This window comes from Anser cygnoides, chromosome 1 (assembly GCF_040182565.1).
Source record: "Anser cygnoides isolate HZ-2024a breed goose chromosome 1, Taihu_goose_T2T_genome, whole genome shotgun sequence".
In the NCBI taxonomy this organism is placed as follows: domain Eukaryota; kingdom Metazoa; phylum Chordata; class Aves; order Anseriformes; family Anatidae; genus Anser; species Anser cygnoides.
In genome coordinates, this window is record NC_089873.1 from 157,591,730 (window position 1) to 157,606,161 (window position 14,432).

General features: G+C 41.4%; 1 protein-coding gene across 2 annotated transcripts in view; it reads right to left on the reverse strand.

Moving 5' to 3' along the window:
- The window catches only part of GPC6 (glypican 6), an 825,524-nt gene that overhangs the window by 15,162 nt on the left and 795,930 nt on the right, over positions 1-14,432 (reverse strand). For both annotated transcript variants that reach the window (XM_066986905.1, XM_066986906.1), the window contains one exon: positions 8,737-8,873. In XM_066986905.1, coding sequence (XP_066843006.1) covers positions 8,737-8,873 — 137 coding nt within the window. The remainder of the gene's footprint in view (positions 1-8,736; positions 8,874-14,432) is intronic.

Consider the following 14,432-nt stretch of genomic DNA (forward strand, 5'->3'; position numbering starts at 1 on the left):
TGGGCTGATAAAAGGCTGACATTATTCTCTGTGCTGGCATTGTATCCTGAGAAAATACCGTATCACTGCTTCCCTGTTCTCTCTTATCTTTTTTAATCTACTTTCTTTGTCTCATATTTAGGTTGCAAGGGATTTGGGGCAGATCTACCCTTTGCTCATGTTCATTATCAGGTTATGATGCATTTTGTAATTAGCCTACAAAACAGGCTATCCTACTGATGTCTGTAGAACTCCTCATGTGCGTGCATAGAACAGTCTAGTCTACTAATGGCAAACTTTCATGATGTCTGGTACCAAATGTAGTTTTAAAAGTATTTTACTTCTCTCTTACTGGTGCCAATCTAATTCGCTATCTGTATTCAAATTTGGCTCTGGTGCCAGTGTTCTGTTTGTACGGGTCTGGAAAATAAATATATTCCTTAAAAAACATTTGAAAGTATGGAAGAAGAAAGGACTTCCTACTGAAGTCATGGTTAAGCAAAAATCAGTTTTGTATTGCTTCTGGAGATTCACAGAATGATGACTGCTTTGCTGAGACAGGAAAGGGTTTAGTCTCATCATAATAGGTGCTTGCTTCACAAGATGAGACTCATTTGTCATCAGTGGCCTCTGAAAGCCTACATGAGAATAATCCCAGGGGAGTGTGAACACAGAAGAACGAAACATGACTGCCAAAAACACCCAGCCTCAAACTGCATTTCTTGATGTTTCACTGGTACCATAACAAGAAATAACAGTGCTATAGGGATCCCATCCAGACTCTTGTGGTACAGTCTAAACTACATTGAGAATACAGAGCTACCTCCCCTAGCACAAACGACTGCAGACTGCAATGTTATGAATCAAATCACCAAAGATAGAAATTGGAAATAATTTTGCAGAGCTGCCTGGAGGCAGCAGGATGGAGACCTTGGCACGCAGGAAAGCTCTGAGCTGCAAAGGAACAGCACCTCCATCTGTCACACGTCTCTACAAATGAAATGGCTGCTGTAGACAAATTACTCAGCCTTGAAGTAAATCAGTGACTTCAAGGTGCAGTTGATTAAAAAAAGTAAGAATATAAGCATTGTCCTACCGGCTTGGAGAAGATGTTGATCTTGCCCAGTATCTTGTCCATAACAAAGGCCATAGCTATTAGCAGCTAAAAGTGATCTTAAATCTCTGAGCATTTGTGTGGATTGCTTTCCTTTTTTATGAAGAGTTAGCTGCTCTTTATAGCAAACCATCCATGAGAAGCTATGGCTAGCTGTGAACTGCAGTTCACAGGCTTTCTTTGACTGATTTATGTTTGATTTCCTCTTGTCTTATTGTCAATAATAAAAGAAGAATGTAGTGACTTCTTAAGTAAGCTTTTTATATGGAGAGAATATGAGCTAGTTTGGAGACTTAATGTGGTTAGAGAGTGCTCTGGTGTTTGCTTTTTATTGAGGTTCACATTCTGTGATCAGTGCGGGTCAGATGTCCTTCTGAAGATCATCTAACTTTAAATGTGCCAGTTCTTTCAGTTATAGAAAGTGATTTCAGTCTGTCACCCCCTGCCAGTATCTGCATCAGGATCTGATGATCCCCAAAACATTCCTGGCATGGAGGAACTACAATCGCTTTCAAAGGATAAACTGCAACAAATGATATACAAAGGAGACATTTTAAAACTTATTTGAAAATATGGATGGTTTTATATGAAGTGCTGGGGATGCAGAACCAACAGCTGCATTACAGTAGGTCTGTAAGAGAAAATGTTTCTAAAAAGGGAAAATATAAGATGTGACGGAAAGCGTTGTTTCAACATAAACTGGGCTTGACTATTCCACATCTAATTATCAAATAAGGCATGCAAATCTAGACTTTACTGCCTAAATCTGTTTTTAGGTAAGATGAGTGTTAACATTTCTACAGGGAGCATCACACAGATCAATTCATCAAGCTTTAAGCAAATTCATCAAACTTCAGGCATTTAAAAATCATATCAGCATGGCTCAGAGAAGTTTTCACATTAAGAACATGAAACTGTGATCCAGCATGAATAATGCAGACATCTAATTTTGGCACAGATGTCCCTAGATTTCTGGTATGGTATGTGGTGGGGAAAGATGGGAGCCAACAAGTACAGCTAGCCCCCAAGATGTGCTCTCCAGGTTGGTTCACCTCTCATGAGAATGGTGTGGTGCACCTTAACCTAGATGGGCAAGTTAGCCATACTGAATGTGGATCGCAAGAAATCCATCACCATCTAATCACCTAAAAGTTAGGTGGATACTTAAAATCGCAGGCAAATGAACCTCTCGGCATTTACGACAAAAAAAAAAATAAGGGTTAGGCTGAGAACTCATCTTTAGGTTTCTGTAGGTATCAAAACTTATGTCTACATATACGTGTGTGAATATGAGCAGAGTACCACTCTCGCCAGATCTGGTCATCGTGATGTCATAAAAAATAGAATCATAGAATCACAGAATCACAGAATCATTAAGGTTGGAAAAGACCTCCAAGATTATCTGGTCCAACCATCCCCCTACCACCAATGTCACCCACTAAACCATGTCCCTAAGCACCAGGTCCAACCGTTCCTTGAACACATTCAGGGACAGAGATGCCACCACTTCCCTGGGCAACCTGTTCCAATGCCTGACTAACAATCTAGCCAACATTAGCCAGAGGCATATTCATCAGTGGTGTGGGGAGAGGTGTTGGGGTCCTACATGTCTTTGGCCAGATGACTAGTTCATTAGATTTCATCTGCTGGGGTTTAGTTGCACAAACATAGACATCTGGTAAAATTTCAGTTGCTCTTGGTTATTCCTCCTCTTCTCTGGTTACCAGCCCTGAAAGGTGAGGCTTTCCCATAGGTCCTGCATCATATCTATAGGCTTGATGGGGAGGTCTTGGATGTCTGGAGCATCTAACATGATATTAGGTACCTTTCTTTAAGTAAGTGTGTTGTGTGTTGAGTGCTGAGTGTCACTTTATCTAAAAGGTGTCCCTTTCGGTGTCCTGCTATCACCCCAGTAAGGTTTGAATATCTCATAGGTCCAGTGTCTTATTTGCCAGCTTCATGAAGATATCTTCATGACAGCATCTCACATAGCAGTAGCTAAGAGTGTTTAGGCAGTTGCAACACTGACTGGATATTGGGTCTCTGTTCAGGCACCTTAACACGGGTGATTTTTTAAAATGCTCTAGCAGGTCTTGCCCCATCTCTAGCAGGTAGTCTCCCGTGTCATATCTGTCTACTCTAGCTTGGGCAACACATTTGACTCCTTATTGTCTGTAAGCTCACTCACAGGCATCTGTATTTAAATGTGCGAATTTACATGTCTGAATGTGAAGCTGAATTCTGCCTTCATTACTGAACTAGTTTACCTACTTCCTCAGGGGCAAAAAAAAATCAGAAAAGCTTATATTGAATGCAAATATCTTTGAATTGGTTTTCCTTCTTTAAAGGACTGGTACAGATATGGAAACATGCAGCCCACGGTGTTTCTTGAGTGGCAGCCTCTGAGAAGCATCCCAGCACATGTTCAGACAGAAGCATTTTGATGTGTGCGAGGTAGGGTTAAGTTGCACTGAATTGGAAGTCTTGCCTTGGGACCACTTTTTGACAGAAGATTTGTTGCAGGCTGGGCAAAGTTGTTGCACACAGCTGCTTTTGCTGCAGTTCTGTAAGTGGAGACACCCTTGTGAATTTAAAGTTTTGTTGCTGCTTCTGCTCTCACTAATGATCTTTATGTGTGCCTGGCCATTACAAGAGCTGTATGCCCATTATAAATGAAAAAAAAGCCACAAACCAAAATCATGCCAACCTGAATCTGTGTCTATTCTTTGCATTCTCCTAGCAAAAGAACAAATAAAAAACCCCCAAACCCAGCATTCTTAGTCCTCTGACTATAGAGAAGCTGAACAATGCTGTTTGTTTTCTGCTGTTTGCTCCTTGTTCAGCTATGTCAGGAGTTTAGTGTAATTTACATTGTTTTCTAAAATATTAATGCTTTGTGTTCCTCTTAGCCTTTCTGCAGTTCTTGCTTGTCTCAGCAGAGACAACAAAAATGTTTTTTGGCACACCATAGCCACAAAGCCTATTTAAAACCACTCTCTCTCCCTCTCCCCCCTCCTTTAATATCAATTTAATGTTCTAGGGTGTTTGCTTCCTTTTTATGTCTAAAAATGGCTGATAAATCTTTCTGACCATTTACATAAAAGCTGTAGCTATCAAAAAACAAAACAAAACAACAAACTAAAACACCAAAACAAAACCAAAACCACAACACACACACAAAAAAAAAAAAAAAAAAAAAAGAGGAACATTCTGTTTTTTAAAAGACATCTGCCTTTAAGGGCAATGTTCTCCATATTTTGCCACCACGGCAGCTGTTTGCAGTAGAACTGGAGCATCCCACGCTGGCAGTACTGGAGTTTTTCCAGGTGCCCAGAACTGTAGGCAATACAGCACAAAATCCAGCACAAGCTTACTCAGGCTGAGATGAGGGTAGGCAGTCACAGCTGGTCCAGAACGATAAGTGCAGTGGAAAACTAGCTTGTTTGGCTAACTAGATCACCTCATCTGAATCTGTTTGCTCAGGAGGTAACCCTCAAAGGATGTTTTCAGTATTTTAATAATTTCTTAACCACGTTGGAGCAAAGCTTGAGGAGCCAGAAGGAGGGAATTGTTCATCTGCCATTTTTTTTTTTTTTAAAGAAGCCACAAAAATAAACTAGAACCAGCAGTTAAGAATAGGCAGTTTTTGCACTTACCAAGAAGTGGTTTATTCACACTTCCACTGGTGGCACTAAATGGTTGTCTTTGCCTACCTGGGTAAAGCACATTCTGCTCATTCTCTTTGCAAGCCTTGCTGGCCCGCAAAGAGTCACTTGCTCAGGGCAGGCGCTGCTCTGGTCAGTGCTTCTTCCCAGCTGAGATTCACCAGGATCTCTGCAAGGGGAGTAGGTGCTCACCCACATGTAGCATGAGGAGAAAAATTCATGCTGGCTGAGACTTGGTCCTTGCTCATTTTGCTGAAATACCATTTAGTTTTGTATTTAACACTGAAAATTGCAGTATTTTTTTTTTTTAAGAGCTCTCTTTAGCTTTTTTAGCTTTTATCTATGTGTTCTTGACATAAGTACCATCTCTCACATAGGTTGGTTAAACCCAGTTGGCTGAGGGTGGTTGGAGCAATTTGATGCCCTTCTCCCAGCCATCAGAGTGGTTGCAGATTTGGGTAGTGTTCTCACTGCAGTAACAATCACTTGGTTTATTCAAGGAATAATATCTGGGATTCAGTGTAGATCCTCCTAAAGCTTGAGTTCCTAAATTCCTGGGAAATTCCCTTAATTTCTGGAAAACATGTATTAGTGAAGAGGTTATCAGCTGTTGTTAAGGATTTATTTGCAGGTAGAAGAGGAGCTACATTTCTAAAGTTTGGTCTTAATGATGGTTTTAGGTTCTAAATGTGTTAAAAAAATCTGTCTCTGCATCTGGCAGAAGACAACCATTATTTAAACGTAAAATTATGTTCATTTTTTTTTTTAATGAATACGGATATGATGGGAATCTCTGCTTGGCATCTCTCTGAAAGGCACTTTGTCTGAAGGATCTTTTTTTTTTTTTTTAAATTGATTTTCCAAAAGAGAGATTCATCCACCTAATGAATGTTTTCCCATTTGCACAGCACCTGGTTTCTACCTGAGGTGACCTGATTAAAACCTCTCTTCACAGAGGATCAGCAACATGCCAAGTGCACCCTTCCAGAACGCCATAATGGATCACTCTGTTACTCCATGATTATTTGTGAATTGGAAAACTTCATTTAGCCCCTGCTGGTGTCACTGCAAATTAATCATGGCAACAGTGCGATATCTGGGGACTGCAATAACCACAAGTGACCTTGGTGTAATGTCTCTCTCAGGAGGAAGCCTAGCTTTCATTCTGTGTGATCTCAGGTTTGTAACTTTTTTTTTTCCTGCAAAAGCATCATTGGAGGGCGATGTGTAAAATGAAATATGAAACATAACCTGTATCTGGCAATTCAGTTTCTAATTCTTTATACAGTCACAAGTTCTGACCAAAACCCAGCAACAATCTCCTTTCCCAGCAGTAACCAACAACATGTTGTCTTTTCATTTGTAGTACTAATATCTAGGGAAAACAGGAAGTGATTAAATTTCTTCTTGCCTTGCCTTGCCTTGCCTTGCCTTGCCTTGCCTTGCCTTGCCTTGCCTTCCCTTCCTTTTATTTTCTTATGAGCTGCTATCATATTCTCTGGAACTCAAAATGCAACTCTTTTTGTAGCACAAGGTTGCTTGTAACAGACTACATAATGAACAAAAGTAGATATATGCACAGTGGCCAGATATTGCTACCCTTGTTCTTTCAAACTAGTGTTTGCTATCAGATGGTAGTCAATATGGTTATGGAAACATTTATGATTTTTCTTTACGCCGCAGTAAATATCTTTGTTCACCAGTCAGGAGGTGATTTTGCATATCAAGCTAATTACATTTTCAATATTATTTCATATACAGGCCATGACATCTTATGGTATCTCTCTGATTCATTACTATTCTCTCCACCTGAAGCATTTATTGAATTCTGTTATTAAGATTATGATTATGCATTTCCTTTGTGAATGCATGCAAAATAGAAAACAAATAGAGGAGCTGTGGTTAGTTCTGCTGAGACTGTGCTTTCAGGTGATGCTGTGAAGCTATGGTTCTGCATCCAGTGGAATGCCTGTGTTAAATTAATCAAGGAGATCATCAGCAGAGGATAGATTTTCTTAACCACTCCGGAACATTAACCTAATGAAAACAACCAGGTTTCCCACATGGTAAATTCTGCAAAAGGAGGATGAAAAGCTTAAAATGAACCTACAAAACTCTCCCCAAAGTTGGAGCTCTTGCTAGTTCCTTTAGCGCACAAGAGAGATGAAAAGTATTTGCTAGATGTGGTACAAACACTATCACTGGCTGTGGGAAGGAGGGATATTAGCAGGTTGGTTTGACTGCTCTTTTGTAGAAAGAGCAGCATATATCTCTTATTAATGTGTGCGTCCTGATGTGACACATGGTACCCAGCTGTGAGGCCTGGAAACTCTGTTTAACCACTGCAGCATGCCAGCCTGGGGTCATAGCTTACAAAGCACACCTATGAGAACAGATATTATAGAGGAAGGTAAAAACACATCTTTATTTCTCTCTTCACGCTGTTCCTTTGTGATGAATGCTGTAACAGCCAGACGCTCCTCTCAGGTGTCTTTGTCAGAGTCCCCAGGGGCTTTCCCTGGATCTGGGACGAAGGAATGGAGCAGCGGCCTGTAAGAGTGCTCCTGCTTTTGGACAGATTTTTTCATGTGCATCTCAAGGTGGGTTGAATGGACTAGCAGCAGCCCATACAGCTCTCTGCTCTGGTCTGTGAAATGAATTATTCTGAGCATTATGCAGTAAGGCATAGTGAAAGGGCATGTATTCACTGCAAGACCTCTCCCTGTAGTGTGTTTCTCATAAAACTGGCGAGGTAGTGGCATGGGTGCCACCCGTCTTTGTATCTGTCCATCCACCCACCTACCCAGCCATCCATGCAAAATGATACTTAACAGGTTTGTGAGTTTTTGTTATGTTCTGTTATTTGCACTGAGTTTTTATATTTTATGTGTTTGTCTAGCTTTTATTTTTTCTTACTGGGTTGTTTTTATTTTTTTAAAATTTTTATTTATTTTTATTTAATTTAAATTATAGCTTCATTTGTATCATTGGGTAAAAGGAAGATAAAGAGGAAGAGGTGTTACTACTCTCTAGAAACAGCACTCACTGGACACTCAAACCCTTCAACTCCTCCTGTCTCCTCAAAGTCACAGGCTACAGCTGCAGACCCAAGACCAGACTGTCCCTATTATACTCCTTGAGTCAATCCTTCTCTCCCTTTCTCTGCAGGGTTAATCAGATCCTCTCCTTTGTCTGCTGATGAATCCACATTAGGACACTTGGAGACACTGCTCATCAGCTAGCACCAGCCTGGCCAAAGCCAGAGACATGCAAACCTCGAAATTAAAACTCACAGAAAAGTCATCACATAAAAAAGGCAGATGACCTAGTGTTTTTGATAAAGTAACATAAGGTCAAGCCTTCTGCACAAGATAACTATGAGTATTATATTTATTCTCTGCTGGCCATTTTTTTCTCTTTTTCTTTTCTTTTCCCCCCTTTCTTCTCTCTCTCTCTTTCTTTCTTCCTTCCTTTCCTTTCCTTTCTTTCTTTTCTTTCTCTCTCTGACTCTCTCTCTCTCTCTCTCTCTTTTTTTTTTTTTCCCCCCACAGCAAATAGCCCTAAGCTTTGCCAGCCAATAGTAAATAGAGCCAAAATTCCAATTTCTGCTTCATCCTAGTATGGTATCCCAAGAGTGCAATTGCTTCACAAGCTGTCAGTCCCAACACAGGGATACTAAATGGAGCTAAAGAGCTCTTTGAAATCTCAGTATAAATTATCTTCCTGGAGCTGAACCAGTGAACATTTTCTGCGTTCACATGCTGGCACGCTGTGCACATTTACAGTTACTCACACTCTAGCTTTAATGGCACCTTGACAATAGGTAATCTCAGCTCCAAACTACGTGTGAACAATTACTTGTTCTCCCCATTTCTATTTTGCTCTTACAAATAGCTTTGTAAAATTCCCTCCATTTTGTGATTGCTTCAGGCCTGATGGGGATTTGGACCAAGTCCGATGAGAAAGGGTCCACCTCACCTTGCCTTGGTATGGCCGTTCCAGCAGTCCTCCTCATTTAACGAACCGGCTGTCACTCGTTCGTCCTTGCAGATTGTGTAGGGGAATGTTGACCAGAACTTTTTAGAGAGCTTTAGTTTTTCTTTAATGTCTGTTACCTGATTAAGAGACAATGAAAGGGAAAACTGGTTAAAACACATCAGCCATATTAGCTATCATTGTAAATAATATGTTGTTTAATTCCATAATAAATGATGGTGGAGGTTAAAAGGACTGATGGTGCTAAAACCTAAACTCCTCTATTTATGAGCAAGGCACAGTGCCTTTGGGTTCAGAGAATACAAATAATCAAATTCACCTTTTTCCACAGGCAAGACATTAATAAAAAGCATGTTACATCTTGCTCTTTCTATTCTCAATTTGTCTAAGGTTTTCTAAATATATATCTTTCTAAGAATTAATATGCCTCGCTGTCTGCTGAATGTCAATTCAGTTAAATAGTGTTCATCAGATAAAATGTCTTGCCCACCAGCTCGGTCATGCCTTAAATAAATATTATACTTAGAACTATATGTGCAGGTTCTAAAAAAATGATGCAGTGCTGGGCTGATGTTCAACTGATTTAAGACACACAGGCTGAATACATTGTAGTACATTTGGATTTTGCTAACAGTGAGAGGTTTATGCATATATAGGCATGCAGAGACTATATCCGTCTTTGCTACTAGATAGAGACAAATATCTGTAGCTGGATACAGACTTCACATTCAAGAAATGCTGGGACAGTATCAGAACAGTTCCTTTATGTTATAAACTCCCTCTTGAACAATAATTTAATTTGGCATGATTCAGGCAGCAAGCAGGAACAAACTGAATTTCCAGCACCAACTTAATACATGCTCTGGCTGAAACGTTATCAGTTCTTGTTTTGCGTTTGGTTTACTAGAGTGGAAAAATCTACAAGAATAGATAGAGAACACAACAAAGGACAGACTACAAAGGATGAATGGTGCCACTGTTGTTCTTATGGAAACAGATGCATTTCACATTAAGTTGTAATAGGATTTAGGGGAGCTTGTTGAATAGCTTTCAAAGGAAATCACTGAGCTTTATTCTTTAAAAAAATGAGAAATAAAAGCCCTCCATTGTTCCATTCTGTTCTGAGATTGGCTTTTAGGTTGTTGAGGTACAATATTGTACTTGGCTATTTATCTCTTTTATCTTTTGTTCTGAAGACATGATAGCTCTCTGAGCAAATGGCCCACACTGCTTTGCAGTGCTTAAACCCTGTAGAGTGTCACTTTATATGCCAGGAGATGGAAACATCCAAGGATGTTATTTCAGAAGCACCACACACATTTTCATCCGTAAGAAATAAGTAGGACAGTATTTGCCTGCGTGAATTGTTGACAGTATTTCTCGCCGTGATAGAAATCTTATAAATCTCCTCCATACCCTCTGCCAAGCCCTCGTTGCTGTGTTTTCATATCACAGACACCAGCAGCATTTGTAAGCCTGTAAAGTCTCAGTAGGAGAGCCCTGACAAGCCAAAAATAAAATTCCAGTTTACAGACTGTGAGCAGGCCTTCATCAGCAGTGGGGATGGTCTCGGGATGCCTGCCCTGCCTGATCTATTTGGTCCATGGGACCAGGGGTTTTGGGCAGCAGGTAGAGAGCAGCCCCTGCTCTTCCCCTTCTGTGCACGCTAAAGATAAAAACCCCAGCGTCACTGGTGGTACAGCTGAACAGCACATGCCACTTGGATAAACTGCCTGGGGTTCACAGAGAGCTGTGTAAACTTCTGCTAGGCTGTGTAGTGGGTTTATGTGGCAAGGTTTTGGTAGCAGAGGGGTCACAGGGGTGGCTTCTGTGAGAAGAATCCAGAAACTGCCCCATGTTAGATAAGGGCCCCAGTGCTGACCAGAGCCGAGCCAACAAGCGATGTTGTTTGCGCCTCTGTGAGAGCATATTTAAGAAAGGGGAAAAAAAATGCTGCTACACACAGCAGCTGGGAGAGCGAGGAGTGAGGAACAGCCCTGCAGCCCCCAAGGTCAGTGCAGCAGGAGGGCAGGAGGAGCTCCAGGCACGCAGCAGCAGTTCCCCTGCGGCCTGTGGAGAGGCCCCTGGTGGAGCAGGCTGTCCCCCTGCAGCCCATGGGTCCCACACGGAGCAGATCTCCACGCTGCAGCCCGTGGAGGAGCCCCCGGTGGAGCAGGTGGATGTGGCCTGGAGGAGGCTGCGGCCCATGGAGAGCCCCCGCAGGAGCAGGCCCCGGGCCGGAGCTGCAGCCCGTGGAGAGGAGCCCACGCAGGAGCAGGGGTCTGGGGGGAGCTGCCGCCCACCCGTGGGGGACCCGTGCTGGAGCAGTTTGCTCCTGGGGGATGGACCCCGTGGTACGGAGCCATGTGGGAGCAGTTCTTGAAGAGCTGCTGCCTGTGGGCAGCCCCCGCAGGCTCAGTTCGGGCAGGACGGCATCCCGTGGGGGGACCCCGCGTGGAGCAGGGGCAGGGAGGGACCGAGAAGGAGCGGCTGAGGTGGAGCTCGGCCGCCCACCCGAGTAAAACCACCATAGGCCAGTAAATCAGATAGAGAAATCCTACTGAAACTGCTGGCAGTGTAGGGAAAAGGTCATGTAGGGAGGGTTTGTAGGTCCATCCGTATAATCTTGGGTAATAAGACATGCAAGGCAACAGATTTTCTCATTTATTACCTCTCCTGAATAACCATTTACAAAAGCAAACTGATAGATATTGGTGGTGAGTAATTAGTTTTCAGAGCAGTAACTTCATGGCTATCTGGAAGTTATTTCAAGTTATTCAAACCTTGGATGTTAAGAGCTATATTCAGATTCTTACTGTAACCAAATTAGATCTGGCATTCTAGAACTACAGACTTATATTCTGAACCACACGTGAGTCAACACCCATTGGAAAGTGATTTTCCCCAGCTCCTGTAATTTGGAGTACAAACCTCATATTTTCAGACAATTCAATAAAAGATTAAGAGAGGTTCTTACTGTTCACAGGCTCTCTAGAAATACGCTCTGAAAATTAAAACAAGGACTTCCAATCCCCAATGACTTTCAAAGATATTAAATAATGTTGGCATGCTCGTTATGTATACTGCGTATAGACAACACATTATTAAATTTCCTAACAATAAATATATATATATATATATTTGCATTGTAGAAGTACATCTGCTAAAGAAAATCTTACTTTACCAACAGGTTTTGGTAAAAGACAGCTGAATAAATCTCCCAAGTATCCCTGTGAGGTGTCATTCCCATTTTAGAGCCTGGGGAGAGGGAGACATTTACATGACTCACAAAAGGCAGCAATAGCAAAAATGATTACAGCTTAGAGAGAGGTTACCATTTGCAGATCTCTCTAGATGACACTAGATGTCCAGGAGCGCAATGAGGCAATGACTTTGAAGTATTTCTAATGTAATTTTAAATGCAGAATAGAATTGGGTGCTGCAACAACTGCAATGATATGTAAAACTTTTGCCTGTGGGTTTCAGTACCTTCAGTTTTGGGATCTCCTCAAGCATAGCCTCAGAAAGTCTCTTATTAGTCCCCAAAGTTACATGTGTCCCACTGTACATTGTTTTGATCACTGCCAGCATATAAAAAACAGGCAATAGATGTACAGTCCCTTGAAAATGAGGTAAAAGCCACTAAGGGTTCAGTTAACATTGCTTGCTTGTGATTTATGAAGTCAGACTACTGCATCCCCTAGTGATCTGTGGCCATGTAAATGATTCCTTGGTATTTCCCGTGCTTTGAATTAAAGATTAACTTTCAAGCTTAGTTAGATTTCTGTGGAAACATTTAAACACAAGAAGTCTGCGATTTTGATATTTTACGTATTTCCTTCCCACTTTCTCTGGCAGACATTTACTTGAATTAAGACAGCTGGATCTCCTTGGTCTCAGTTAGTGTGACTGTTCCTGGCTGTCTCCCTGATGCCGTCCTGCCATTATTTTGAATTATTCTTCAGCTACTTTGAAGGTACTAAATTTATTTTGAGTTGCAATACTTTCGTAAGAAAAAAAGATATATCAAGAGCTGTGCAAAGAGTTACATTTTTTTTCTTTTTACCTGGGGATACATAGAAATGGATATTAAAATAGCCAGGCTTTTATCTACAATTGCTATCAGAAGGAAGATGTTACTCTATAGGTAAGAAAAGTTACAAATTTGCATCATTTCCAAAGAGAAATTCATGTCCAGAGTCATGAAAATGGTATAGTTACACGCCCTACAATGAGAAATACAGTTAATTTCTTACTCCTGCCACTGACTTTCTCTGATCAGGGCAGTCATTTAAGCTGTACAATTCCTCAGCAGAACTTAACACCACCACCTATGAGCTCACTTCCAATCCTGCCAGCACAGGCTCAATTTTAAGCAGGTAAATAAAGCAGACCAACTTTTTTGTCTTCTTTACTCACCTTGGACTCCAGAGGAAGGAGGTGAGCTAAAAAGCAAGCCCATAGCAAGCCCATCATTTTGGCGGTATCAGACCTTAGAATTCCTTGTTTTAGCTCAGGACATCTGGATAAATTGAAAAACTCACCAGGATAATTCAGAAATGCATCTAAAATATCATGCAAAACTAAAAGTGAAATGATGATTTTTCATAAAGCAGGAAAGATCCAAAAAAGACTGTTGCTTGTGAAGCCAGCAGCTAATTTCCCATAGAATCTGCTTTGGTTTAATTTCTGATGGAGACATACTTCCTTGGCAGGGGGATAACATGTGTCCAGAAGCAATGTGGGCCAAAAAGCAAATTTTAAAGGTGATGCCCCCAAATATATATATATTTAAAGTAATTTCTGTTATTTCTTCCTCCTTCCCCCACAGGAAGTCCATCTCTGAGTCCTTCCAGTTTATTATCTCCCCAACATAATCCCTACTCTCACAGATAGACAGAGGAATCTTACAAGAAGCAAAAACAGTGTTCAAAGATGCTGGAATGTGTCCAGAACTGACCCTGGTTCAATGCAATAAATGAAATACAAGAGTCTTGCTGATATTAAGTACAAATGGCTATTAGCATTCTTTTTTCCTTCTTACTGACACTTTTACATCACGCTTTTTTGGTTTATTCTGCAAGTTCTGGCAGATTTTCTTTTTGAAATGCAAGCAGGATATGCAGCTTGCCTTTCTGCTGATACCTTCTCCCTGGGGATGCTCAGAAACATCTCAATGCAAAATCTCGATGAAGGTTAAGCCTTTATGCCTTGGAAAGAAGTACAAATGTTTCTTACTACTCACTGGACACTGCTTCTCTGATGGACTAGGGTGCCACTCTGTGTGGCACACTGTGGGCTGGCATGTGGCAGCGCAGCCTCTCAGATGTTTCAAGTGGATGTTTCTGATGAGGCGCTGTGGCTTCACAGACTTGAATTCACAGACAACATTTAACTAATCCCTTTTCTTCATGCTACGTTATTTCCAGGTGAACAGCCAGAGTGCTTTCCGCTGCCTGCTGCTTGTTTTCCCCTAGACTTGTCTAATGTCTCCAGCCAGCCACCCAGCACCCTTGCAGCCTTTATGAATAATGATGCGGAGCTTTTATAATGATGGGCAGCTTGATAACAGATTTATGGATATGGAGCTTGACAGCCTGAGCTGTGTGTGGGATTGTGAAGAACATACCTTTTGTCACGGACATGGCAGGGTAGCAAGAACAAGCAGATCATTATGA